The 26,642-nt window shown below is 46.9% G+C and overlaps 3 protein-coding genes across 5 annotated transcripts; 1 reads left to right on the top strand and 2 right to left on the bottom strand.

The window, feature by feature from the left end:
- The first annotated feature begins 924 nt into the window (after nt 1-924).
- LOC130390116 (uncharacterized) lies at nt 925-6,649 on the top strand. Of its 2 annotated transcripts, none has more exons than XR_008896747.1 (6): nt 925-1,291; nt 2,040-2,317; nt 2,533-2,823; nt 3,432-3,506; nt 3,633-3,863; nt 4,012-6,649. XR_008896747.1 is itself a non-coding variant. In XM_056599854.1 (6 exons), the coding sequence occupies exons 3-6, from the start codon at nt 2,589-2,591 to the stop codon at nt 4,189-4,191; spliced, it is 801 nt and encodes a 266-aa protein (XP_056455829.1). In that variant the 5' UTR covers nt 925-1,291; nt 2,040-2,317; nt 2,533-2,588; the 3' UTR covers nt 4,192-6,649. The 2 variants fall into 2 exon arrangements, 1 of the variants encoding a protein (XP_056455829.1); XM_056599854.1 differs by having other exon boundaries at nt 3,352-3,506.
- On the bottom strand, nt 6,616-10,985 carry LOC130390117 (transmembrane protein 109-like). Its single transcript, XM_056599855.1, has 5 exons — nt 10,563-10,985; nt 10,112-10,440; nt 9,483-9,542; nt 7,945-8,047; nt 6,616-7,149 (listed from the first exon to the last, which is right to left on the bottom strand). Exons 2-5 carry the CDS (start codon nt 10,337-10,339, stop codon nt 6,791-6,793), a joined length of 750 nt encoding a protein of 249 aa, XP_056455830.1. The 5' UTR covers nt 10,340-10,440; nt 10,563-10,985; the 3' UTR covers nt 6,616-6,790.
- Nucleotides 10,986-11,273: 288 nt separating this feature from the next.
- Nucleotides 11,274-25,635, bottom strand: rnf20 (ring finger protein 20, E3 ubiquitin protein ligase). Of its 2 annotated transcripts, none has more exons than XM_056599851.1 (22): nt 25,429-25,635; nt 24,923-25,097; nt 24,745-24,813; nt 24,557-24,655; nt 24,302-24,455; nt 23,629-23,814; nt 23,078-23,193; nt 22,729-22,875; nt 21,929-22,003; nt 21,702-21,821; nt 20,637-20,816; nt 19,278-19,413; nt 18,869-18,990; nt 18,603-18,765; nt 17,559-17,862; nt 16,994-17,111; nt 16,305-16,454; nt 15,788-16,000; nt 15,033-15,158; nt 14,544-14,684; nt 13,411-13,515; nt 11,274-12,129 (listed from the first exon to the last, which is right to left on the bottom strand). In XM_056599851.1, the coding sequence occupies exons 2-22, from the start codon at nt 25,088-25,090 to the stop codon at nt 11,953-11,955; spliced, it is 3,069 nt and encodes a 1,022-aa protein (XP_056455826.1). In that variant the 5' UTR covers nt 25,091-25,097; nt 25,429-25,635; the 3' UTR covers nt 11,274-11,952. The 2 variants fall into 2 exon arrangements, with proteins under 2 accessions (XP_056455826.1, XP_056455827.1); XM_056599852.1 differs by having other exon boundaries at nt 17,559-17,835.
- Nucleotides 25,636-26,642: the final 1,007 nt, after the last annotated feature.

Below are 26,642 nucleotides of genomic sequence, written 5' to 3'. Positions count from 1 at the left end.
GAATGAGTGAGGGACACTTACCTAAGCTCCCTGACCTTCTTCATCACCCAGCGCTCATCATATTTGCTGCAGTAGAAATTACCGCTCTCTGTTTGGAAACTACACAAAACACAGAGACGAACAGTTGAGGTTAACACACACGTTCAAACGAAGACACACGTTCAAACAAAAAACACGCATCCTAACACGTTCAAAGGAAGAGATGCTTCATTCAATATGGCACTGTTCACTTACATGATGGCATTGACGCAGTGATTGCTTCTCTGTTGCACCATGTAGTCCACGATGGTTTCAGTGATCTCCTGTCTGCTCACCTTGGTGCAGCATTCAGAGTACTTCTCATCTGCTGAAGGAGAGACAGAAAGACGGTTAGTTTTCCCTAACTTTCACATTGTAAGATGGCAGTCCGTACCTTGGTTCTCATGGCGTCCCCAGAACCCAGGTCCCCGTCGGCCCCATCCTCCCCTCACCTGCAGTACATTTCTACCTGACTAATATTTTCTCTGTTCCTGAATATTTTCGACATTGAACATTTTAATTAGTATTTTAATATCATATTATCGGTTGTTAAATAATACATTTTAACTGGGTTCCTACTGCCTACCTATCACCTATCACATTATATTTATTTAGCTGACGATTATCAAAAGCCTCCTACAATAAGTGCATTCAACCATGAAGATAAAACCCCAAAAGTGTAAAAAGCATGTTTGTATGTGTATACAATTCATCAAATATCAAACACAAAAAGAATAAATGTTCAATGCAATTATCGTCGACAGAATGACTGCTAAATCAACTCTTAATCATTTGGATATCGGTATTTAGATGGATTGAACAAATAAGAATATTGGAGAATGAAGGGTGAACCCCTGGTTCTAAGGGGGAAGGGGCCTGTCCATGTCACTGACCATGGACCACCAGTAGGGGGCAGTAAGGGGCGGCCGCGCTCCCAGTCCCAAGATAATGCAAACCTACGGCGGGCAGAGAAGGAGAAAAACACTGCAAGGGCGTTGTGTGTACCAATGGGCAGCAACCAAAATTATCTGAAATGTTCCGAAAGCCTTAGCGACCTAACAGTAGATAATATCAATTACGTTTCGACATAGGATTTGTAATCGGAGTGCTCTAGCACGGTGGGTCTCTTCTGCACAAGGTTGTCGTCTGTTTGTCTGGCTGCACCGCCCGTCCCGCCGCTGTGTGTGCTCCTGAAGTTTTCTCCCTCATTCTCCGCCACAATCCAGTGAGATAATGGAGCTGTTGGTTCTTTTTGCTGCCTGCATTGTGATAGGTGAGTACTAAGGATTGTCATTCTCTTGAGTGCTTCCTACTTTTACTCTTAAAAAGGAAAATATGGGCTGAAATTATATATTTTTGTTATTGTTACCGTTTTGTCGTTTCGCCTAGTGCTCTTATTAGGTCGTCTGAGTATAATCATATGGATTTAAACAAGATATTAACACGGGACCACATATGCTCTATACTCAATGAGTACAAAATACAGTCAAATGTACAATGTTTTGCGCAAACGAGGAGAATGAAGGCGGAAGAGACTACCATGTTGTGATCTTGAAATGCAGTACCCACTCTTAACGCTGTGCGTCACCTTTAACCCTCTGCTATATCCCTTTTATACATTGAAATTCAAACCTGATATAGCCCCTTGAGGGGAAAGGTTGAAGGTTTTTGAGAAATTTAACAACAGCATGATACAGTCGGTCTGAAATCCCTGCAATTATGAATAATTAGAATCTCAGTTCCAATGACACCTGTATGCACCGGTAAAACATTGTGTTAAACACTGAAAAAACGAATCAAATGATCCTGTTTCCCTACTGTGTAATGACTTGTACACACATAGGGGATTGTAATGCCACTGGTAGGCTTCATGGAGGTCTAGCCTCTCTTGGAGTGTCTGTTTAGCCCTCTGCCTACCTCGGTGCAGTGGGCAGTCTCCACAGACCAAACCTCAAGGTTTAAACAAGGGCAAATGTAGAAGTATTTTGACAAGTTGTGTTGTTGTTGTTTTGTCTACACAGGACTCTCAGGCGGAGAAAATGTGGAGTTGCCATATGGGGAAAGCCATAGATTTTTTCTAAAATCCCGTGCGGAGTACCTGTACTTTGAATCTAATGTTAATTATCAATCTAGCAAAGTACCCCTGTGGACACGCAGCAAGCCTTCTGATACCAAACGGGGCAGTATGACGGATACGGGTACTTCACGATAGAAAAACTCACCCAAGCGGATAATGGAAAATACACTATACAATCAAGATTTAACACCACTTTGGAAACCACCAGAGTTGATGTGTCACGTGAGTGTGCTTTCCCTGCATTTATTTTATGGGCACTCTTAATGTTGTGGGACCACAGGGTTCTGGGTCATCCCTGCCCATTACTACAGATGACTCTTGGACCCCCGCATTTATGTGGTGATTCAACAAACATTCAGTCATTGTCAATGGTGAAGCTCAAAAAAGAGCTTCACCATTCCTTCTGTAAAATCGAATATCTTCTGTCTTGCTTTCAGATCATGAAAACCTTTTCTCCAAAAATGAGGGTGAACAGCTACTATTTGAATTTCCTATGGAGCTAAAGTCGTACACTGTTACCTACACTGACCCTGAGGATGGAGAGACCACGGTCATTTCCAACGGAGAATATGAAACCCTACGCCTCTTTGACAGGAGGCTGCAATTACGTAGTACACGAAAGAACAATTATCTCGAAATCGATGACCTAAAAGCGCGGGATTCTGGTGTTTTTAGCATCCAAGATGACCAGGCTAATCTGGCCGTGAGAGTGACCCTCGAGGTGGCAGGTGAGTGGCCCCCAGCCTCCTGTCTGTCAGGAGGCCCCACCGTCCGGGCACTACTGACCCACCGTTTGGATATTACGTTAACCAGAATGTCTAGCCGACGCTTAGCACTTTTTAACTGCCAATCAACGTTTACACTTTGCAAAAAGAGTCAAATAATAAAAATAATAATAGTCAAATAACTGACTATATCAAAAGGCCCTTTCACAATTTCTCTTCAAGCTTTGATAATACTCACAGTTTCACGACAGGGTTTTATCACAGTTGGAAGGAAAGACATTTGGCCTGTCTCTGCAGTATAGTGCAAGGACCCAACATGATGATTCTGTCCTTCTTTGCCTCTGTTATTACCAACAAATTCTGTGGATATTTGGTTTAAAAAATTGACGCATCAAAATAACTTATATCAAGTAATGATGCGGCCCTGAGATCTCGGTTTCTTGGTAACGGCGTCACATCCAAGCTCGCTTGAAAGTAAAATCATTAGTTTGGTGTTGATCTGTCTTGGAGAATCACGTACCTCTTCCCTAGCACCCGCCTCAACGTGGATGAACGTCGGCCTTGCATCTGGCGTCGTTTTCATAATGGTGTCTTGCTGTTTCTGTCTGAAGAGGTGCTGCTGTAAGAAAAGCTCCAAGAGCAGTGAAGAGGTCACCGAGCCCGCCGACGACCCTCCCCAACTCCAGGTGAAAACAAACTAAACGCTATTAATCACGGCCGCCTGGCGTACCAATTATCGTCAATTATCCCCCATGGAATAGACGATGTTTGCGGCATGTTTCTGAAAGCTCGCGTGTCTCGCATCTTTACAGGAGTACAGTGTCATGCCCCCACCACCGAGGTACCACATGGAGCCCATGCCGCCGTCCGTAAGCGGTGGTCCTGTGTATTCATACAGTCCGGTCGCCCCGGCGGCGAGCGCAGTGGAGGTTAGTGCGTTTCAAGCGGATCCACGGACAGCCAACGCCTCCTGTAGCCCTACAAGTCAGACGGTGATCTCGGTTCCCTCGCCCCCCGTGCCCTTCACTGCCCCTTCGGCCGAGGTAAGCGCTGATCAGCCCTAACCCTAAACCTGATCCAACAGAAACCAATAGTGTCAGCAGTGGCTGCTACCTCTGGGTTTAAAGAAGTCTGTATCTAATTAATTAATTAATATTTTAATCACGGCTTATGTGCTTTCTCTTTGCCCAGGCGCCAGCTACAGGAAGCCAGGCTGGTACTCAGGATAGCTCCTTCGGCAGCAACTTCCTGTCCTCCGAGACCGATCCATGCTTTGAGATGAAGGGCATGAATCTGGCGCCGCCCCTCTACTCCGAATGCGTCACTGCGAACGTCTACACGTCGGACAAACTCAACTTCGGCTTCCTCTAAGGACTCCGTCGGGTCAGATTCTCAAAGTTCAGGGATTGCATGATTTACAATATATTTAGCTAGTTTTTTTAAAGAGATAGTGCCGTATATACTAACAGAGAATAACCTATTGGTGAGGTTATCAAGCTAATACGTAAACTTGACTTTTATGTTTGAAACTAGCATTTGACACCTGTTACTGTCTGAAACTCAGTGCGTTTACATGGGACAGCTAAATCGGATTATGCCTTATACCGATTTTGCTACTCGAACGGACCGTGTCAATTATCCGAACGTACATGGCCTTTAGAGAATCAAATAATGGTTGGAGCATGGCTGAATCCGTACCCTAGCTGGCGCTGTAGCCCTTTCAACGAGCGGTTATAGAGCCACTTCCGGTTGACCTCTACGTCCAAGCAACAACAAACTCAGGCGGCATTCAAGAAAGATGTTTTCAGTAGACAGCTGTCAGTTCACTTCGGGTCCATGTTATTTCTCCGACGCTGCATTGTTCAAACCTCTCGGTCCTCCGCCGCCGGAGGAGTCCGCATACGACCGAGAGGTCGGAACAATGGTTCGTCTGAGAAATGACATGGACCCGAAGTGTACTGACAGCTGTCCCGCATACGGCAACAATCCCTTTCTCCTCCATGTAGCGTTTCAATGTGGACTCAAAGCCAAAGTTCCTTTCCGCTAATTCCTTCTCCGAGATAACCCCCACTACGAGTCTTTGTTGTGGAAGTAGCAGAGAGTCGGAGAACAAGACGCAGTCTGTAAGATTCATAATATCAGAGAATATCCCCGTCAGTTTGGTCGCTGATGATGATACACTTATAGGGTTGGTAATGGTATGACACCGGCTTCCTTCTGTTCTAGATTACCATGCGTCACCTTTATAAATAAATCGCCATTTCTCGTTTTCTGACGGCGACAACCATAAACATCTAAAGAAATAATTAAATATTTATAAAGAAATAAGAATGTTTATAACTCAATGGCGCCTACAACATGACTACCGTCTCCTCTACTTCTGGCTCACGTCCCCCGGACGCAAGATCTCGAGCGTGCGCAGAACGCGAATCCGATGTGCGATACGATGCGGGTTTACATGCAGGTAGAAACCGAACTATGAACGAGTTATCTAGGTGTTCTTATCCGATTTCGCTTGTCCGTTCATGTACCGATTTCTGTCCGAGGTAGATCAGGTAAAGGTGTTAACATGCATTTTAAAAGTCCTGTTGAGGTCTTATTCTTTTATTTACCCGATAATGACTCTGCATGTAAACGCACTGACTATGTGACGTGCAAATCTTTACATTTCTTGCGATGGACAAGTGTATTGATTGATATACTATGTAGCGACCCTATATCTATATCCTTCCAAACTCAAGCCTGTTACATCCTTAACTCAACGCCACGCGATTCTCACTCTGCCTTGTTGTTTTTCCTCTACCTCTTCTTTACTTTGTTTTATAACTGGCGAGGGGCCTTTGCAATAGGAAGACAATAGGAAAACAATCTGTTTAAGGGCTTTTTTGGACCTGAACACAGCTGTTGTTGTATTAGAAAAATACGATCTGAAATCGTATGTTCTTTTTTCGTTTCTAGATCTTTCCCGGGTAACTAACCTTTATCAGGGCAGTTTCTTTGTGTTGAAAATGCCATATAAAATGCAGGGATTTGGTTCAATTGTATGTAAACCGTACAATAAAATAGATTCACTGCCATTCACAGGTGGCCTTTGACTTGTTTAAGCTACAGTTAACCTCTCTACCTTGTTTGGTATCTTGTGGTGCCTTATTTAAACTGGAGTCCAAAGCCTTATGTTATCAAACAAGTGTAAAGTGTTTCAATTCATTCTCTGTATTTTCTCTTTTTCTGATGTGATATTTGTAACCGCTTTTGCCTAGTCGTATAGCCTCAAATGTGTTGTCTGTGCTTACAGTATATGTGGCTGTGAGGACTAGTCATACTAGTCATACTATGTTGTATGTTTATATAAATAAAAAACATGTCTTTCAGTCCCTCTGTCCCTCGCTCTGTTACTTATCTGGGTAGTGCACGCTCGACCTTCGTGGGAATCAGACCCCATCTCTACTAGGCTGGTACTGCACTTTGAATTTAAATGTATTGATCACTATCTCTGCTTCTTAAAGGCTTTCTATATTATATATATTTAAAGCCGATTTAAATTGAAAAGTAATTATCATTTATGATTTGCATAATGTTTTGTAGACACTGGCTAGATCTTATTAAAAGGACGTTCGATTTGACAACTAGACAATTAACCAGTTAAATTAAGGTTGCATATTCGCATAAATTGGCTCGTATATAACGTCAAGCATCTTAAAAAAGAACTCAAACTGTTCAGATATATATAATATACTCTCATTCGGGGTTTGAACCCAGTATCTTTCTGTTGTGTTCAGCGTCCTTTAACTTCTTGATGAAAAGATCAGGAACAAATCTCCCCTTCAAACACTTTATTACCAATAATTATCCAACACACACGCACGCACACACACGGACCCAAAAAAAACCCAATAATACCGATAGCTTAACCGTCCACCCGTCCTCCCTCCTCTCCCCCACCCTACCCCCACCGCCCCAGCAGCTGGCTCTAGTCCTCCCCCTTCCTCCCCTCCAACGCCCTCACCCGGCCCTCCAGCTGACCCAGGCGCCCCTCCACCCCCACAGTCTTTTCGGAGCTGGGGAAGGCCACGCCCAGCAGCGCGCAGCCTAGCACCAGGCCGGCCAATCGGATGGCTGTGGTGTCGGGGCCGGCGTGCGCGTCGCTCACGATCAGGCCGAAGAGCCAGAGCGCGGCGACCGTCTTCAGCATCCAGAAGACCTGCCGCAAGAGGCCGATGAAGAGTCGCAGGATCACCGTCAGCAGCCAGTAGCCAATCAGAGCCAGCAGCCCCCACTGGGCCACCGAGGCCACGCCCTCGGGGGTGAAGCGGGGTAAGGAGAGCGGGACTGTGATGGCAGACAGACAGACAGACAGACAGACAGACAGAGACAGAAAGGGAGAGAAAAAGAAAAGAGAAAGAAAGAAAGAGACAGACAGGCAGAGAGAGAGACGGAGAGACAGAGAGAACGAGAGAGACCGAAAGAGAGAGACCGAAAGGGAGAGAGACACAGACACAGAGAGACAACATGTATCATGGATGAGTTGGTCTTTACATTAATTTAACATTGCCACGGTTTTACATTTTCAAGGGTAATCCTAATTACCTAAAGATATTCAAAACGCGTTGCAGTGCTCCACGCAGCTCGTTCATAACCCTTGTTCAGAAGAATGACTGGAGATTCAGGTTACATGTGACTAATGAGCGGTGGTTGTCAGTCTTACTCAAGGCTGCGTACTGACATGCTGGAGACACTAGGGATCGAACCAAGAGTCCCTTCAGGCCAGGAGCCGTTAACCTTAGCCCCTGCTCCAGTTAGGTCTATGATTAAACGTTCAAAAGCACAACCTGGAGACGAGTGGTGTTTTGACCGACAGATGCAAGGCAATGTACCTTCACCTGTGCTGCTGATCTAACCACAACTATAGTAGTAACGCACACGTACCACTCTGAATGATGCCAACAGAATGCGTTATCAAGGCATGATCAGGTAATAGATTCTCCAGGCATTAATTAAAGAGCACTTCTGCAGTGTCTGTCAATAGACATTTTCATTGCCTTAGAGCACCATGCAGAGAAAAACACACACACACACACACACACACACACACACACACACACACACACACACACACTAACCCACCATGAATCCCTGTGACCCTGAGAATTTCTGTGACGTAAACAGCGATGACATTCAGGCCGCTGGCTGCGCCTTCGGCCAGGAATCGGATGACCATCTCCACAAACTGAAGTTAAAACAGATGCAGAAGCTGAAAGCACATTCAAGGCTGGCGGTGTAACCGCGCAACGAAGATTACCAAACATGCGACAAGACATGAAAAACTAATCTTTCTTGACTGAGACTCGATCTGAGGGAAAGGAGAACAGTGTAGTCATTTTGGTTTGCTTTGATGATGGATAGGATTCATACATTGATTTAATCCGTATAACAGAGAACGCTGGTGGTGGTGGGCGGAGGAACACATGCTTATTGGTGGACAGAGAGAGCCTTCCATGTATAAAGGGGGCTAATGCATTTGCACTACATTACACTTACAATAACGTCCTTATTCATGTAACAAATCGGGAGGTTCATTTATGCATCAATGACTAAACAACAGCAATTTAACCCACTTACAAGCCTTCAACAAAGCATCCATGCTTGGGCCATTTCACTGGCACTCGCGAAACTGCCAACCACTTGTGCATGCGCGTGCATGTGTGTGTGAGGGCGTGTTCAAGTAAAGCCAGGCTTGATAAAAACTCTGCTGTACTCCCTTCCAATTGGTCGTCCCAAACCCTCTGCATTTGTCCTAAGCCGGGCTGGCTTGACTGAGGTCAAGGGCAGATGTAAGACAGACATAGCCTGTATCTTCGGCACCTGTTGCCAACACACAAGTGCCTCACTGACAACTGTTGAGGTCAGCAGCAACAGAAACACACATCTGTCGCTCTAACTTCGTCCCCCGCTATGTGTTAGAAAAACAACCTTTGGCGTTAAATTATGTAATACTTTCTGTTTGGGACTATTCGACCGGCTTCGACTCTAGTCTACTTTAGTGCAATGATTACTTCAACACATAAAGATGTAATAGTTTCTAATCCTCTAAAACTTGGCACAATTTAACACAAAATACATATTCTATACATATTCTTCTAAACTATAATGAGACGACATGAACCAAGTGACAGGAGGGGACGATTCCCGGGAGGCCATGTCTGGACTGGTTAGGTTATTGAGGGGTAGGGTTGTCGCGTATGCAAATGAAGAGCAGAGGAAAGCAGGACTTCATTCCAGTCATCCGTACGCCCGCTGAGATTACATGATCGCAACACAAACCCTCCATTTGTTAGCCACATGTATCGCTGGAGTCCAACCCAGCAATACATGGGTCACCTTGCAAGCAGGGTTGCACCATAGAGTCTAACCCAGTGGTCTAACCCAGCTAAACCTAGGTTAACTTGCTAGCTGGTTTAAAGAATAGAGTCTAACCCAGCGGTCTAACCCAGCCATACATGGGTCACCTTGCTAGCTGGGTTACACCAGAGGGGTGGATATCATAGGGTTAGATATCATAGGGTTAGATATCATAGGGTTAGATATCATAGGGTTAGATATCAGATATCAGGGGGTTAGAAACAATAGGGTTAGAAGGGAGGACATCCAGTTGAGTTTCTTACCATTGCCACGGTATAGAAGTTGTCCTGACCAAGCATTGACTCTAGATACAACGCGACACGCTGAGGGAGAGGAGGGAGAGGAGGGAGCGGAGATAGAGGAGGAAGGTCGGCCACACAGGAGTGTAGGAGCAGGGAGGTGCATGGATATAAGCAGACATGGAGAGATGGGGGAGGTGGGGGATCATGGAGAGAGATTATCGAGTCGCAGGACCAGCGAACAGCAGGGTGGATTGGGAGGTGGTGATGGGGGTGTAAGAAAACAGAGAAGGAAGGTGAGACGGAGTGAGATGGAAGAGGTAAAATTAGTAATTACCCACACGGTTAAGCAATGTTCAAGGATAGTGGAGGAACAGCCTTGAGAGAGGAAATTTTATTAAGAATATTAAAAAGGTTGAAACTAAGGGATTAAAAATATATATTGTATAGTTTACTGAGAAACTACTAAGGCAACACACACACACACACACACACACACACACACACACACACACACACACACACACACACACACACACACACACACACACACACACACACACACACACACACACACACACACACACACACACACACACACACACACACACACACACACACACACACACACACACCTTAAGCGATCATTTTACCTCGATTGTGGATTGGATCACATTGGTTCCCACAACGTTCTCCACGTCATGACGGATGTCTTTGAAGGTACCCGTGATCAGGGTGCGGAGGTTGACAGGGGATGCCTCCGAGTCGCTTGAAGAACTGTGTCCGGAGCAGCCCGAGGCAAGGGCAAGCACCAGAACATACGTAGAAAGACACCAAGCCGGCGTGCAATGTGCACGCTTGGAAGGATTCGCGGAAGTCATTCTTGAATATTTAGGAAAAATAGAAAAACGTGTAAAAATGGTAATCTGGGCTGATATCCACCGCAGGATGTGAAGATCTGCCGCTCCTCCTCGAGGTGCTTCTGAAACACAGTCGTAATTCACAAGGTTTAAAAATGGCTTCTGTTGACAGCCGCCTCAACAAACAGTCTTATCCTGTTCCCCAAGAACCAGTCACAATGAATCGGAAGACATGAGGCAGTACCTGGGTTTGATACAAAATAAGATCGCCTCTTCCACTAAAGATCTGGCATCAAATGCACATAGCTGTGGGCCTACTCCATTAGGTCGAATTGGATATAGCTTTTATTTTAAACTTTGGCAACATCACAGGGTTCTAATCGTGGATTAGGCCTACTGCAACGTCAACAGATTTCTAATAATGCATTGACTATATTTGGTAAATCCGGTCCACAAACAAAATTAGACCAGCTCTCATTCATCCAAACGTCCTCAGAATGGTCCCAAAGCATGAAATCCCTTTTCTATCTGCGCGTAAAAGCAACGGTGGCAACGCGGTGACGTTGACCGGACAGAAGGACCGTGCGCCCGTCTCCGAAAGATCAGATTACTCGAAGCGGAGATGCTGACAACTACACATTTGGTTTTGTTGGTTTCTCTCCCATTTCGCCTACAACGCAATATTACCACGAATTATTCTGCGTAACCATCCGATTTCGAGGTTCCTTCTGCCGGCGCACCCTTCCTTTTCTTGCCGTCGCTTGAATAAAAAGGAATCCTGCCCTACTGGTGGTGGCGGCAACACCACCCAGATCTTGTGTTGTTGGGGGTTGGGTCATGCGAGGCGGAATCTGCACACTATAAAAGACAGATTTGCACGCCGAGACAAGTGACTTATAATTGCAGTTAAACTGTAAGGTTAAACCATGTGGAGATAGATAACAGCCATCATAATTCAATTAAATTCCAATTTATTTGTAAATCCCTTAATCACCATTACAGTCTCATAGGGCTTAAAGAATAAGAATACTGAATGCAAAAATGGGTAAAAGTCAGAAACTGGAGTAAGCAGTAGACAAGAGCCAGCATCCCACAGTTTGGATGGCAGTTTAATAACAAGCAGAGCAGCACTTACATCAATCGCAGACATCCTGACAACACTAAGACCGGAAAAGGCAGTTTTCAAATTATAAAAAAAACTAAAAAACATCCACAGACACAAAATGCAACCACAAATTGTACATATATCAACTACAGTGGGGGCAACGTTTTATTGGTCAATACCCTACTGATCTCCTGTCTGGAACGTTACCACTTCCCTCTCTTTACATGTGGGTGGCACACAAACACACACACGCGCACACGCACACGCACACACGCAGGCACACACGCAGGCACACAGGCACGCCAAGCAGTATCAAACTTAGTTATGCAGCCTCCTGACGACATCCCAACAGAAGTGCTCCATTCAGTGGACAGAACCAGAAGAACATCAACAGACCACAATGTAGGTGGGGAACAGTCAACCTTAATCATCTTCACATCACACCACCACCACCGCACTCACACACACCCCACCCCCCTCTCTCACTCACACACATACAGACGCGCACACACTCGGGCGCGGCGTTCCTCTAGCCGATGTAGATCCGGTGGAAGTCGTTGGCGCCGAAGGCGGCGTTGCACTTGGGGCACTTCCTCTGGCGTGTGTCGTAGCGCGTCTTCACACACTCGAAGCAGAAGACGTGGAAGCACTTGGTCAGCACGGCGTCCTTCACCCGCGAGTTGCAGCATGGGCACGTGAGTCGCGCCTGGGGGTGGGGGGGGGGGGAGAGACACACGCTGTTAGTGGCCACCGCCCCGGGATCCGAGGGAGGCGGGGTAACCGGGAACCACACCCAGACCCCGCCCGGTCCTGAATGTGCCACCAATCTGTCACTCATTTTTATGAATCAACCTGAATGTGTTGTGAGGTCCCTGGGTTCACTGTGATTTATGTTTATGACATATTTTGTACGCACTTATTGTATGTTGTACGTCCTGGCACTTAATGTACGCACTTATTGTATGTTGTACGTCCTGGCACTTAATGTACACACTCATTGTATGTTGTACGTCCTGGCACTTAATGTATACACTTTTTGTATGTTGTACGTTGTGGCACTTAAAGGGGACCTATTATGCTTTTTCGACTTTTACGACCTATAAACGTTGTTATAATGATTGATAGTCATGATTAACCATACTTAAGGGTCAAATAATGACGTACATGCATTTCGACGTATTCCCTGCTGACAGTCTGGGGTGGCTGTGCAGAGCGCTAAACACTCGGGACAGCGATTGCGATTCACTTGTTCACATTTCCGGGAAAACATCTACGTAGACGTACTCCTGCCACGGCCCCATATGCCTGGTCAAATTCCCCGCGCTTGCGCTCCAAGGAAGGTAACCAATCACAACGGAGTTGGGTTGGTAGGAGGGGGGCGAGTGGGCGGAGAAGGACGAAACGGAGCGTTGACAGAGAAGGCTGAAACCGCCCAGATGAGAGGAATAGTTTCCTGAAAATCTACATCGTTTTTTGTGTATGGTTAAACATGACTATCAATCATTATAACAACATATATAGGTCATAAAAGTCGAAAAGCATAATAGGTCCCCTTAAATGTACACACTTATTTTATGTTTTGTGTCCTTGAGCTTAAAAATAGTACTTAGCATCATGTAACATCTTATCCTAGCTATCTTTGTTGTATACAGTGAATAGGTTAACCTAGCGATTGTTATTGCTTACATTTGGTTCTATGAGCATCCTTACTGTACCGACAGCGATATATCATTTCTCTTTCTTCTGCCAAATGTACTTATTGCAAGTTGCTTTGGATAAAAGCGTCTGCTAAAGGCCCTAAATGCAAATCTAATGAGGAAAATAAACAGGCTCTAATTGAATTGCCAATCAATTCCAAGTGGAGAAACTATTTAGGCCTGTGCTTCCTCCTACTTCAGCCTACTGAATAATGTACAATCCAAGCTGTCTGGTGATCCTGATCTCCAGGGATCATGGAAGAACTCGAGCCTGCGACGCGCGCCCTCACCTTGTACTCGTTGATCTCCTCGTTCAGGATGTCGTCTCCGTTGCTGATCTTCTCGGCCGGTTTCTTGGCCTTCTCGATCTTCCTCCGGAGCTTGGAGATGTCCTCCTGGAGAGGGAGACGTGTCCGTTAGGAAAGCATGTGGAAACCAACACCCCAACTCCCTGCCCACAATGCGTCAGGAAGCCCTTGAAACAATACACCTACATCAAGGTGACAAACAGACATAAATCATTTACAAACACCAAGCTGGACAAGTTCCTCAATGTTCCTTGAGTTCCTCAAAGTTCCACAAGTTTCTCAATGTTAATCGAGTTCCTAAAAATTCCTCAAGTTCCTCAATGTTAATCGAGTTCCTCAATAATTAACGACTTTGTTCAGTGTTCCAGGTCGATGTGTGCAGAGAGCAGGAAAACCATCCTTTCCCGTATATATTTTCTAGAGCTGTCAGTTAAACGCGTTATTAACGGCGTCAACGCAAACCAATTTTAACGGCGTTAAAAAAATTATCGCGCGATTAACGCAATTGTTTTATTTAAAAAAAATATATATATATATATATTTTTTTTTTCTTTGGCTCAAAACATAGAAGCAGTAGCCTGACTGCTATGTTCAAATGACATTTGTTCAAAGCAGTCGTTTAATTGCACTATAGGCTATTTTTTTGTATCATCCTGTTTCGATCAGTATATGCCAATGTTGTTATCAATAAAAAATCATTTGCACAAGGCAAGCCGATGCACTTCACCATGCTGATAAGATAATTAAAATGAGAAGAATTCTGGGACAAAAAAATCCAGGGATATTTAGCATAGAAAAATAATTTGCGATTAAACGCGATTAATCGTGAGTTAACTATGACATTAATGCGATTAATCACGATTAAATATTTTAATCGCTTGACAGCTCTAAATTTTCTTTAACATCACTGCTCCAAAACACACAAGAGGCCAAGAAGGCATTCTGGGGGCTGATATATGAAATATAAATCAAATACTTCTTTGGATACAAGACATGATATCCAAAGACTTACGCCAATATATTTCAGAAAGAAGAAAATGTCTGAATGCATGCATAATGTCAATATCCAGCAGGATTTATGGCACAAATGTTCATGTGCCTGTGCCCGCGCGTACCTGTGCACGGCGGGAGTTGAAGGACTCCTTCTCCCGGGAGATGCTGTTCTCCACCACTTCCTCGCGGACCAGGCTCAGCCTCTGCTGCACCTGCTCCAGCTGGGTGCGCACCTCCTCCGACAGCAGAGCAGACTCCTGAGCCTGCACAACGTCAACATGTCTTTATCACGCCTCAGACTACACCGAGGCACTACCACCCCGGTCTGGGGAAATGCAGCCGGGAGGGGCTTTAATACGCGTGTCTTGAGTCTTGAGCGACTACTGAGTGGTTGGAGGCCTAGTGGGTAGGAGCCTTTAGGACATTTTGGGCCAAATGATTTAGGGTACAGATAATTGATTGAAGCCAGGTGGATATTTTTTTATCTTAGATCAACATTCAAGCTGAAGGCCTTTGGGAAAACAGCCCTTCATTCTAGAGGTCGTTCATTAAACTCAAACATATGTGTTTGGATGCTTTATCATCATCATCCGGAGGCGTCGGCGCCCTACCTTGCGTTTGTTCATGTCCAGGGCCTGTGTCCTCAGGGCCAGCTCCCTCTCTGCAGTACTGATGGTGCCCTGAAGGAGGCGCTCCTTCTCTTCCAGCTTGCGCACCACCTGCAGCTGGGCGTCGACCTGGAGGGGCGAGGAGGCAGCGGATTGGGCGAGCAGGAGTCAGGGTGGGGACAGGAGAGTAGCAGCAGGTACATGAGGAGAGAGCTCAGAGTAAGAGGGGTGACTCGGTACAAAAATATTTGTACTTCCCCGCCTTGGTTTTAATGTTAGAATCTGGGAAGGTGCACATCACGATAAAAAAACACTACGTTTGTATTAAGAGTATTTATGTGACTAAAATGTGTGTGATGATATGCATTCCTCCTCTAGTTGATTGCAATTAAAAGATTCATCAAACGTATAGTTTTATAGACCGGTATAAATCTTTTACATGTCGTTTTTCTTGTTTTTTGTGCTATGAATTGATATTGACTCAGTGTGGTCTGAGTAGTGAGCTAATCTCCAGGTCTGTTCTATCAGCCACTGTGGGTCATTGAACATTGGTTTAAGACTGGAGTCTTACCCATGAATCCAGTCTTACAGTGTCTGACTGTCCGTGTCTGTCTATGTGTGTGTGTGGTTAAATGTGTGTGAACGTGAGAAAACGTGTTTTGTGAACATGTGTGAACACGCGTGTACATGTGCGTGTGAACGCGTGTCCCCATGCGTGTTCATCTCCGAGTCCTAACCAACCAACCGCAGGGCCTCACCTGGGTCTTGAGCGTGAGCAACTGGTCGGCCAGCTCCTCCTTCTCCTCCTTCAGCAGCTTGTGGATCTGGTTGGACTTGATGCGCTCGCTCATCAGCTTGAAGTTGGCGTCGTCCTTCTCGCGCAGCTGCTGCATCAGACGGATGTTCTGCTCCTGCATGTCCTCGAAGGCCTGGCCCGTCACGTCCATCTCGCTCAGCAGCGCATCCTCCTCCTGCATGGGTGCCAGCGTGTGTGTGTGCGCATGCATGTGTAAAAGTGTGTTTGAATGTGTGAACACGTGTTTAAAATGTGTGAATGAAGGTGGGTCAGCAGGTGTGCGTAGGGAGGTGTTTTCAGAGCGTTAAAGAAGAACCAAAACGACACTCGAAGCCTTCAGCTCCAAACACTGGTCGTTCCCATCGTCGTCCAATTGGAACCAAACCATAAAGCCATCCCACCGATCAAACCACACGGAAGGGATGGACCTTTCTTAAGAACGTCACATGTTGGCAATAACGTCCACTACGGCCACTTGCCTGCTTGGCGATGGAGAGCTTCTTGTTGAGGATGTCGATCTGCTCCTCCACCGAGCGGATCTTCCTCAGGGCCTCCTCGTCCGCCATCTTCTTGCCCTCCCTCCTCTCCCTCTCCTCCAGGTCCCTGAGCCGCTGCCTCAGCTCCTCCACCTGGGGGGGGGGGGGGAGGGAGGAAGAGGAGGAGGAGGGGGGAGGGAGGAGGAGGAGGAGGAGGAGGAAGGAAGAGGAAGAGGAGGAGGAGGAAGGAAGAGGAGGAGGAGGGGGGCAGAGGAGGAGGAGGAAAAAAAGAGGAGGGTCGTCAGATCATCACAACAAAACTAGGAGACCCTCTACTGAGGAAATGTGTGTTGCAAGTATACGCTACAACCGACGTGTGGATGATGTGGACCCTCTGGTACAAAGCATTTAACTCTGAACTCAGTGAAAGGATGAGTTAAAAAGACAATTGTTCAGATGAAAGATTTACGATTTTAGCAATGAAGCGAGATCTTCTTAGCCTCTAGCGTCTACATGACAGAATGTGTTTCAGAGCACATTCCAAGCAACACCTTTCGCATATTGCTCCTTTAATGCAAGACTCTAAAAAGACATAAAATGAAAAGAATTTGAACTGCAATGGGAGCCTCTACAGATGAAACAGTGTTGTTGTTTGTGGTGGAACGCCGTGGCAGATAGAAGGTGCTCCCTACCTCTGATTTGGCCTTCTTCTCAGCGGCCATCAGCTGCACCTTGTCCCTCTGCTCCTTGGGCGCTGAGCGGTACATGTCCAGCAGCAGCTTCATCTCTCTCTGGGACTCCTGGGCTTTCCTGCAGCCACAACATCATCATCATCATCATCACCTTCATCACCCTCATCATCACCACCGCCACATCATCATCATCACCTTTATCATCATCACCACCACCATCAACACAATCATCACAATCACCAACATCATCACCTCCACCACCACATTCATCATCACCACCACATTCATCATCACCAACACCTTCCTCACCACCACCACCACCACCACCACCATTACCATTACCATTACCACCACCTTCATTACCACCACCACCATTATCATCACCACCGACACCTTCCTCCTCATCACCGTCATCATCAACACCTCTATCATCACCAACACCTTCATCATCACCACCACCACCAACACCTTCATCATCACCAACACCACCTCCATCACCACCACCTTAATCTCCATCATGTTGTTATCTGGTTGTCATTGGTAACGGGTAAAAGACGGCCCCTACTTGAGCTCGGTGCGGACGGTCTTCAGCTGCTCCACCTCCTTCCTCTTCGGCACGCCGCCCACCGAGGGGCGGTCCCCGCTCGCCTCCTCCGATTGGCTGCTGCCGGGCTTGTCCCGCTCCTCCTTGGCCCCGCCCCCACCCCGCGTGCTCCTCTCGCGCTCCTTCTCCTTCTCCCGCTCCTCCTTCTTCACGCTCTCCTTCCTGTCCTCCTTCCGGTCCTCCTTCTCCTCCTCCTTCACGTCCCCATCTGCCCCGGGCTCCGTCTTCACCAGGACACCTGGGGGGCCGCAAGACACACGCCTCCCTTTGAATGGATGAATGAATGGATGAATGAATGGATGAACGAATGAATGAGACAGTCACTCATACGAACTACGGACAAGAGAGACGGTCATTTTCAGTCCCTCCAGAAATATGCGGCATATTTATGCAATTTTATGCAATGAAATTGCAGGAACTTGCAAAAAAATGCAGCTTTTCGATGACGTTCACGTCGCGTAATCACGTCACTCCATAACGTTCCCATGCAACAGGGGGAAATGGCTGTGTGTAGCAAACGCAACACTTTTCAACTTTCTGCTAAGATGTATGTGACTTTTTTGCAACGAAAATGCGGGGATTATGAAATCCTGCAAGCCCCGCATATTTTGCGGGGAAGTGCGGCATATTTGAAAAAAATGCGGCTCCCGCATGAATATGCAGACTTAGGGACTGGTCAATGTGTTGCAATGAGAGGTTTTCTAACGTTGGATTCGTTCCATTGGAACGAATCCGGGGTCGTGTGTCAGACCCCCTTTGGGATGAGGATGACTAGGCAGGGTGGGAGTGGGACTCACTGCTGTGTATATGTACAGCAGGTCGGATTAATTCAATGTGTATACCTTTATTAGGATTTAATGAGGATTTTGTATGGATAAACTGATGTTCAGATGTTTTACTTTTAAAACAGTTTAAAATCACAATGTTTTGCGTGGGTGTGTGTGTGAGCGCAACACAACACGATGGCATGACGTTCGCTACGACGCAGGGGGGGCGGCTTCTCACCGGTGCTGCTGGGCGTGGCCGAGCCGCTGTCTGACTCCGCCTTGACCGCGGCGGCGGCGTCTCCGGCGGTGACGGTGGCTGCAGGAGAGACGGTCTCTTCCTTCACATCCATCTCCGTGCTGGACTGGGAATGCAGCACGCCGCTGCCCTTGGCGGCGCGGACCTGTGGCAGAGGGGGGGGGAGGGGGGGAGGCGGAGCGGTGAGCGTTCCCTGGGGGGGGCTGAGGACGAGGCGTTGGGCAGAGGGCGACCATGTCCCTACTCACCAGGGTGAGCTCAGTCTGGGTCTCCCTCAGCCTCAGCTTGAACTTCACCACCTCCCCCTTCATCTGCTGGTTGTGGTTCTGCAGGGTGCTGATCAGGTGGCGCATCTCCTTGTTGATCGGGCCTGGGGGGGGGGGGAGAGGGCAAGAGGAAGGAGGGGGAGAGAGAGCAAGAGGAGGGAGGGGGAGACGGTGGGAGGAGGGAGGGGGAGAGGAGGGAGGGGGAGACGGTGAGAGGAGGACATGGTGAGAGGAGGGGGGGAGAGAGGGCAAGAGGAGGGAGGGGGGGGGGGGGGGGGGAGAGGAGGAGACGGTGAGAGGAGGCGGTGAGATCCACAGACAGAGGGATTTTTCGTGTTGATGTCAAGGGTTCGGGTGTGTGTCTGTGTGTGTCCGTGTGTGTGTGATCTACCTGCTTGCTCATTGGCTGCCAGGGTCTGCTCAAACTCGATGCGGAGCATCTCGTACTCCTTCCTGACCTGGGCCAGCGTGTCCTCCAGCTGGAACACCTCCGTCCGCACCTTCCTTTGCAGCGCCACCTCGTCGTTCTGACACACGTCACATTCAATTACTCACCGAGGTCCGAAAAGGTCCCAGGGCACTTATCGCAAAGAGTAGGGGTTTCCCCGGTGTCCTGGCTAAAGCTGCCCGACCAGGCCCATTCAATCTGGCCCCCTAATCATCCTCCTGTATAATCGGCTGCCTCATTAATTCCCTCACTCTCGCGTGGTGAGCGTTCTGGCGCAGATTTTGCTGCCGTGCATCACCCAAGTGGGTGCTGCACATTGGTGGTGGTGAGTGAGGTCCCCCCTTCACTGTGAAGCGTCTTCGAGTGTCTAGAAAATCACGATATCAATTATTATTAATACATTTGATTTGTATAGCCCTTAAAGGTGACATAATATACCACCAGGTGTGGTGGTATACTGACATCACAAGTGGGCGTGTCCACCTAGATGTGTGACGGATAGATGAGCAACGTTTGCTACAGTCCACTATGCAGGCTGGTAGACTGATCCATCCAGCGCACATCTCGGTAGACACGCCCGCTAGTAATGTCAGAAGAGGCAGATTTTAAAAAATGTCTTTTAACGGCTAATCACACTCACACCTGGTGGTATAATATGTCATCTTTAGTCACAGGTACAGTCTCAAAGGGCTGAACAGGCCGTGTGTGTATTACCTCCCCCTGACCGTAGCCCCCCAGAGGGCAAGAAAAAAACTCCCTTAATTAGCAAGGAGGAAATGTAAGGAACGGCGAGTGGGGATCCCTCCTGCCAGGGATGATTCGGGGGGCGATGGGTGCCATCATTGAATTGGCCCCCATTACATCAACACCTTGTCAGAGACAACGTCACTTCCTGAAACATTTCTACTCGAGCTGGCCGATTCGTTTACCCAAGACCTCCTCATTAGGGACCTGGTGATAAAGTGACGTAAGCTATGGTACCTCTGTACACGGGACATGTTTTGGGAAATGGGGGTATTGTGGGAGAGGGGTAGTAGCCTGGCGCTCAACTGATCGAGCTATCGAAGGCTTATACATGCACACGTTAAATCACTGAACTGCAAATTCAACCCACGGCCAAGTTATGATCATTCCCTGTATTTTAGAACTGTGTGGACAATGTGTTGATCAACCAACATCCAAACATGCATAGCCAGTCATGCAAATACACAACCACAGACCCAGAGACCCCCAAACACCCACAGACAGACCCACGTACCCACACAAACACACACACACACACAGACCCCGACACACACCCACCTCCATGTGCTCCAGCTGGCGGAGGCGGGCCGTTCGGGTGGTGTTGAGGCGGGTGCGGGTCTCGTCCAGCTGGCTCTTGAGCCCCAGAGACTCGTTGTACAGCACAGAGAACTGGGACTGCAGGCAGCGGTACTCCGCACTGTCCTTGACCACGCCCTCCGCCCGGCTCAGCAGCTCCGCCTACATGGGGGGGGGGGGGGGGGGGACAACATGAGGGGGTGTTTCCAAACAGCACAACCCGACTGAACTGCAAATCGTCTGCACTTCCAAGAAAGAAAACCGGGAATTGCTTGGTTGTCCTTGTTTTTTTCCTCCAGACTTTTTCCAAGCCCATTAAAGATCCCATATAGACTACATTTCTATAAATACAATTGTCAAAATTACATTTTCGAAACATGAACGATTAAAAAAAATAAGTCATGCCAGAGTGTTTTTAGAAAAATAGATTTGTCTCACTAACAGGAAGCTACGAAATATACATTGCTGAGCGGGTTCCGCTTAATTCGCGACTTGACATCAGTTTTTGTAGCATATGACATCAGGGCTTTTCACATTCCCATCATGCAGGGTCTGAACAGCCGTGTTAATGCAACCATAATGATCGCCACTAGAGGACGCTACGCCGCAACACAACTCCCATGTTTAGTAGGCTCTTACGAATGAAATTAGTTTCTATGCAAGTTGGCTTTTCAATCAGTTCAAGTACATGCGCGCCGATGATGTTATATGAATGTTTTAGCACAAAAAGTTGAAAGATGAAAAGACAGATGTATTGCATTCATGCTGTTGTATACAAGACCTATGGTTAGACGTATTACAATACTATTTGCTTAAAGAATAGTCTATTCATTCCGAATGCAAGTATTTAAAAGTATACGTGAATCAAACCTCAAAAGAATCGTACACTTATCAAACCGAACCGCACAGAACTGCTTCAAAAGTAAACTAGCGCTTGTCTACGGCATCGGAGCCAACGTATCAAGTGCGATCCGTGCTTCCAAGGAGAGACGTACACCCTTAAGCATCGGTCTATAAACCCAAGTGTGTGCTGTGGGCTCGCTGTACCTTCATGTTGTTGTTCTCGTGGTTGACGCTGGCCAGGTCCTGCTCCAGCTTCTGCAGCTCACTGTTGCGGTTATCGGCCAGCTCCCGGTTCTCCTCCAGCTCGCTGTTCATCTCCTCGAACTGGAGGGAGAGACGAGGGGCGTTCAGGGTCAACACGGCCCACAGATCAGGGAGCTGCGTGTGCTCCGGATTAACATCGACCCCCGGGACAACTACGGTTACGGTACCTTTCTCTTGTTGATGGTGATGGTCCCACACACACTGCTTGCCTCGCCGCAAACCTTGTAGCCTTTGCTGTTCACCTGCAACACAATCAAGCACCGTTTAAACAGGGGCAATCTACAGAAGAAACATTAACCTTTAGGAGTGACGCATTGTACCAGGTTTGAGCAAATTGTTATTTTCCACCTGTAGTTATTTACATTTAAGGCATTAGGCAGACACTTTTATCCAAAGGGACTTACAATAAGTACATTTGTCAGAAGAAGTGAACCAATATATCGCTGTCGGTACAGTAAGGATGTTCATAGAACCAAATGCCAAGCACTAACAATCGCTATTCCCCGTACACAGCAATGATAGCTAGGATAAGATGCGACACAAATAAGTACTGTAACTAAATACAACATACAATAAGTGCGTACATTGAGTGCCAGGACGTACAACATACAATAAGTATCGAATTCTGATCACGATTTCAATGACAAAATGAACATATCATAGTTTTTTGAGTCTTTACTTTATTTTTTATTTAATGTTTTATAGAAAGAGCAGAACAGCTGGATACATTTCTGTATATTATTTTAGATTGAAACAATTTATTTTCGACCATTTTGTTGCGAAATTTGAAAGTTCTCAGTTCCGTTTTTTTTGGGAGAGACATGCTGAATAAATGCAACATGTTTTCAAACTCAAAAATAATCGTTTGAATAATCGTGAATTCAATATTGACCAAAATAATTTGGATTATGATTTTTCCCATAATCGAGCCAGCCCCAGCTTGCAGACAAGACGGCGTCGGACTCACCCGCTCCAGGATCTCGCTGAGCCGGGCATTCAGCCGGTTCTCCCGCCGGCGGATCTTCTCCATGTCCCACTGGAGCTCCTCGATGAGGCCCTGCAGCTCGCTGACCCGGGTGTCCGCCTTGGCGGCCGCACGGCCCAGGGAACGAGACTGGAGGGGGGAGGGGGGGGCAGAGGGTTAGGAGGGGGAACCAGGGGGCATCTAAACGCTGTCTGGAATAGATTGCCGAGTTGCTGACAGTGGCTCTATGAAGGTGCATGCATGCATGCATGCATGTATGAATGTATGTATGCATGCATGTATGTATGCATGTGCTATTGCCAATGTACTAGGGGGATCTGGTGCTCCATACCTCTGTGGTCATTTGACTGTGTTTCTGTGTGAGATCTTCGGACAGTTGACGTAGTCTGTCGTTCTCATTGGTCAGTAGGGTGTTGAGCTGGGAGGCCACCTGCCATAGAGAGCCCTCTGGAAAGAGACGGGTATTTTACGAGGCCTGCAAACTCCTCAGGGAATAATGTCCATGATCATATCCACGGGCAGCTTCAATGACACTCTCCTCCATACGTTTTGATTGCATCCTCCAACACTCATAGAAGGGCGTACAATGTTGATACATGTACACATACATTACGTCTATACATGAGGGCTTTTACTACGCTTTTATTCCAAATCACTTACAACTGTTCAGACACACATTCACACACCGACAGCAGAGTCAACCATGCAATGCGACAGCCAGCTCGTCGGGAGCAGTTAGGGTTTTAGGTGTCTAACAAACCTTTCGGATACAAGTCAACCGACTCTGTCTCCCGAGCTAAGCCAACATACAGATACACACACTTCCAACCGGTACATCCAAATTCAACTCGGGTTCAACCCATGCCCTGCCCTTCGTCTTACCGCCGCCCGAGTCGGGCTCCACCTTGAGGCGCTCCACGGTGCTCTTCAGCCCCTCGTAGAGCTCCACCACACGGGTCACTTGCTTCTGGCTGGAGTCCAGCCTCTCCTGCAGCTCTGCCTCCATCTCCTCCGTGCTGCTGCTGGCCAGCGTGGCCAGGAAGGAGGTGGCCGTCTCCCCCTGGTGGCCTATGATCCCCGCGGCGGAGCAGAGGTGCACAGACAGTGTGACATGGCAGGTACATGACTCTTTTTCACCTAATATCTAATCCAAATATCATTTACATTTAAATGTAGGGTATTTAGCAGACGCTTTTACTCAAAGGGACCAACATCAGTCACAAGAAAGAGAAATAATATATCGCTGTTGATAGAGAAAGGATGTTGATAGAACAGCCAAGCACTAACAATTGTTAGGTTAACCAAAATGTGGTTGTAAGCCCTGATTACAGCCACGGTTCTTCGACAAAACAGTGGGTTTGGAAGAAGATTTGCTACCACTCCTACAGCTACATACTTTCGAAACGCTTTCTACCCACAACGTCTCACTGAACAGTAAAAATCATTGCTCACATGGTCAACTGATACAGGTAAGCATAATCAACCCAAGATGGCCACACGTTTCATCGCAAAACGGCAATGGCTTTTAGTTCCTGGTTCATGCGTCTCTCTGTACCTCTGTCCTTGGGCCTCTCCTGATTCGAGTCTCCATCCGGCTCCGGCGTTCCCGGCTTCAGCCTCGGCCCCTGTCCCTCGGTGGCGGGAGATTTCTCGGGCTCCTTGTCGGATTGGTCGCAGCGCCTCACAGTCAGTTTCACGTTCTCGTCAAACTGAAATCAGGAGATAAAAGAGGGCGGGCCGTCACGCTCTGCTGTTTGATTGGCTGGCTTTGGGTTGACCTAGTTGTTGGAGGTGTGTTGCTGTGGTTTACCTGGTTCCAGTATCTGTTGAGGATGAGTAGACTGGCGTCGTCTGTGGCCTGACGAGTCTCCAGCCGTTCAACACGGTCTCGCAGCTCATCCTCAATCACCTGCACCAAACAAGATCCAGATTAGGATTTTTTTCTCATTTAAAATGCAACTGTTGTACTCAGAAATGTGAAGATAAGCTTTGGTTTACCTGTCTTTGATCAAGGGCTTCTCCCAGCTTGCGGTTTTTAACTTGCAGAGCTTTGATGTCTTGTTCCTCCTGAAAAGAGACGTTTCAAACATGACATGAGGAGTAGAGGTGGGGGTGGGGTGGGGGTCGCCCAGGGTGAAATAGGGCAGATCCTAACTTCGATCGTGATTCTTCTTACCGTGTTGGCGTTGAGTCCAAGTTTGATGACAGTTTCCACAGCCGTGCTCCCCCCAGCAGCCGCGCTGAGCCCGGGACCGGCGTCCTCTCCCCCGTCCCGCTCCCTCCGCTTCTCGGGAGGCCCCGAGGAAGGACCGCCGGCCTCAGAAGGACGCTTCTGGCCCGACATCCTGACGCTGCTCAGACAGAATACATGAACAGGTTGCTCAGAGACAAAAGCAGTAATACTTACCCATAAGACATCATTTTTGTAATGCATTATTTTAGTGGTCGTCTCGGAGCATGATTTAAATATGAGTATGCAAACACGATAGGGGGTATTGAGGTGATCAACAGTTATTCTTCTCGGGTTTAACATTATTCATCCTGCAGAGAATTAGCTCGTAGCTAGAGGAAGCTAGTGTTTTCAATTGTTCCGGGTACTACTGTGAAAGAAAACACAAACTTCCCCGGATAGTTGATCCGATTAAACGTCTTAGTGGATCAAATAACATTATTTGCTCTTACCGTTTTGCACAAAATGTTTGATTTACTGAATCTATTGAGTGATGATTTTGAGTGTGGTGTTTATGTTGCGGCTTTTTTGGGGGACGGTTTCCGGAAGCGGAAGTGTCTGTCTGTTTGTTACGAGTTCATATTACAACTATCATGTGTAATACCGCCCCCAACAGGAAAGGAAGGCAGAGTGCATTCACATGAGCTGTGAACAAAAGCCAAGGCTGTAGATACAACGATCCCATCTATCATTCGACTCGTTAAACCGGTTTTCATAAAATAGCTGCAAAGGGCCTTGTTGCCGCAGATATCATGGAACTGTAAACCAAGTGTCCAGTCAGTACAAATGGGAAGGAAGGACTATGCTTTAGGGTAAGGGTTTATTGTAATTGAGAAATATGTGAATCACATTATAAAACCATCATGTGCACATCAGTAACACTCAGTAGCCTAGGTTCTGTAATAAAACCCAGAAAATATCTCATAAAGAATGAGGCAGTTTTTCATGGAGGTTTGCGCAGGAAGTTCGACTGAAAGGCGGAACTCCTGACCTAGAAGACCATTGCTCATGGGGTCCAGGGTCCATGTTGATCAAAGGTTGGCTCATTCATGTGCTCCCGTCCTCTGTCCTACCTCATCGCTGGGTGTATGTTACGCAGGAGTCAGCAAATGACTGCTGGGGCTATGAGTAAAGTCCCTGAAAGTTCTTTGAACCAGGATCAATACTGTTTATGAACGTCATGTTGAAGTCTTTTGGCGTATGGTTGGACACGAGAAGAGTGCATAAACAAAACAAAATAATAATTGCTCACTTCTTTGTAGAAATAACCAAGCCACACTAAGTGCTACATCTGCAGAAGAGTGTTTCCAATCATGTACCTTCCTGATCTATGGGGAAGGTACATGATTGGGGGGGCCCAAGGCAGAGGGGGGGCCCATGGCAAAAAAAAAAATATATATTTTTTTTATTTCTTTTGAATTATCCACCAGCCCATAGTAATCGAGTCTTGTGTTGGGTTGTATTTTATTATAAGGTCTTGCGTACTATGTCTATATACTCTGTTTAAGGGTTCACCCTATTGTCATTGAGAATGAATTTCCTTTTTGAGAACAATAAACGACTATCTTGATTCTAAATGCATTCAATACAATAAAATGATAGTATTCATCATCATGTTGTGTGAACAGGCCTTATCTTCAATGGTGGACCTCTGAACTAATGGGTT

This window comes from Gadus chalcogrammus, chromosome 10 (genome assembly GCF_026213295.1).
Source record: "Gadus chalcogrammus isolate NIFS_2021 chromosome 10, NIFS_Gcha_1.0, whole genome shotgun sequence".
Classification (NCBI taxonomy): domain Eukaryota; kingdom Metazoa; phylum Chordata; class Actinopteri; order Gadiformes; family Gadidae; genus Gadus; species Gadus chalcogrammus.
Note: the sequence above shows the minus strand (reverse complement) of the source record. Positions and strands in the feature narration are given on the sequence as shown.

What these genes read in the sequence shown, in the direction of transcription:
- rnf20 (XM_056599851.1), bottom strand. Translation starts at nt 25,090, where the DNA reads ATGTCGGGCCAGAAGCGTCCTTCTGAGGCCGGCGGTCCTTCCTCGGGG. An exon ending in GGAGCCCGACTCGGGCGGCG is followed by an intron (nt 23,194 to 23,628) that starts GTAAGACGAAGG and finishes GTCTCTTTCCAG; the next exon opens with AGGGCTCTCTATGGCAGGTG. An exon ending in GGCCACGCCCAGCAGCACCG is followed by an intron (nt 17,863 to 18,602) that starts GTGAGAAGCCGC and finishes ATCCATTCAAAG; the next exon opens with GGAGGCGTGTGTCTTGCGGC.
- LOC130390116 (XM_056599854.1), top strand. Translation starts at nt 2,589, where the DNA reads ATGGAGCTAAAGTCGTACACTGTTACCTACACTGACCCTGAGGATGGA. An exon ending in AGTGACCCTCGAGGTGGCAG is followed by an intron (nt 2,824 to 3,351) that starts GTGAGTGGCCCC and finishes CCTCTTCCCTAG; the next exon opens with CACCCGCCTCAACGTGGATG. An exon ending in TCACTGCCCCTTCGGCCGAG is followed by an intron (nt 3,864 to 4,011) that starts GTAAGCGCTGAT and finishes CTCTTTGCCCAG; the next exon opens with GCGCCAGCTACAGGAAGCCA.
- LOC130390117 (XM_056599855.1), bottom strand. Translation starts at nt 10,339, where the DNA reads ATGACTTCCGCGAATCCTTCCAAGCGTGCACATTGCACGCCGGCTTGG. An exon ending in ACTTCTATACCGTGGCAATG is followed by an intron (nt 8,048 to 9,482) that starts GTAAGAAACTCA and finishes TTTTAACTTCAG; the next exon opens with TTTGTGGAGATGGTCATCCG. An exon ending in CAGGGTCACAGGGATTCATG is followed by an intron (nt 7,150 to 7,944) that starts GTGGGTTAGTGT and finishes CTGCCATCACAG; the next exon opens with TCCCGCTCTCCTTACCCCGC.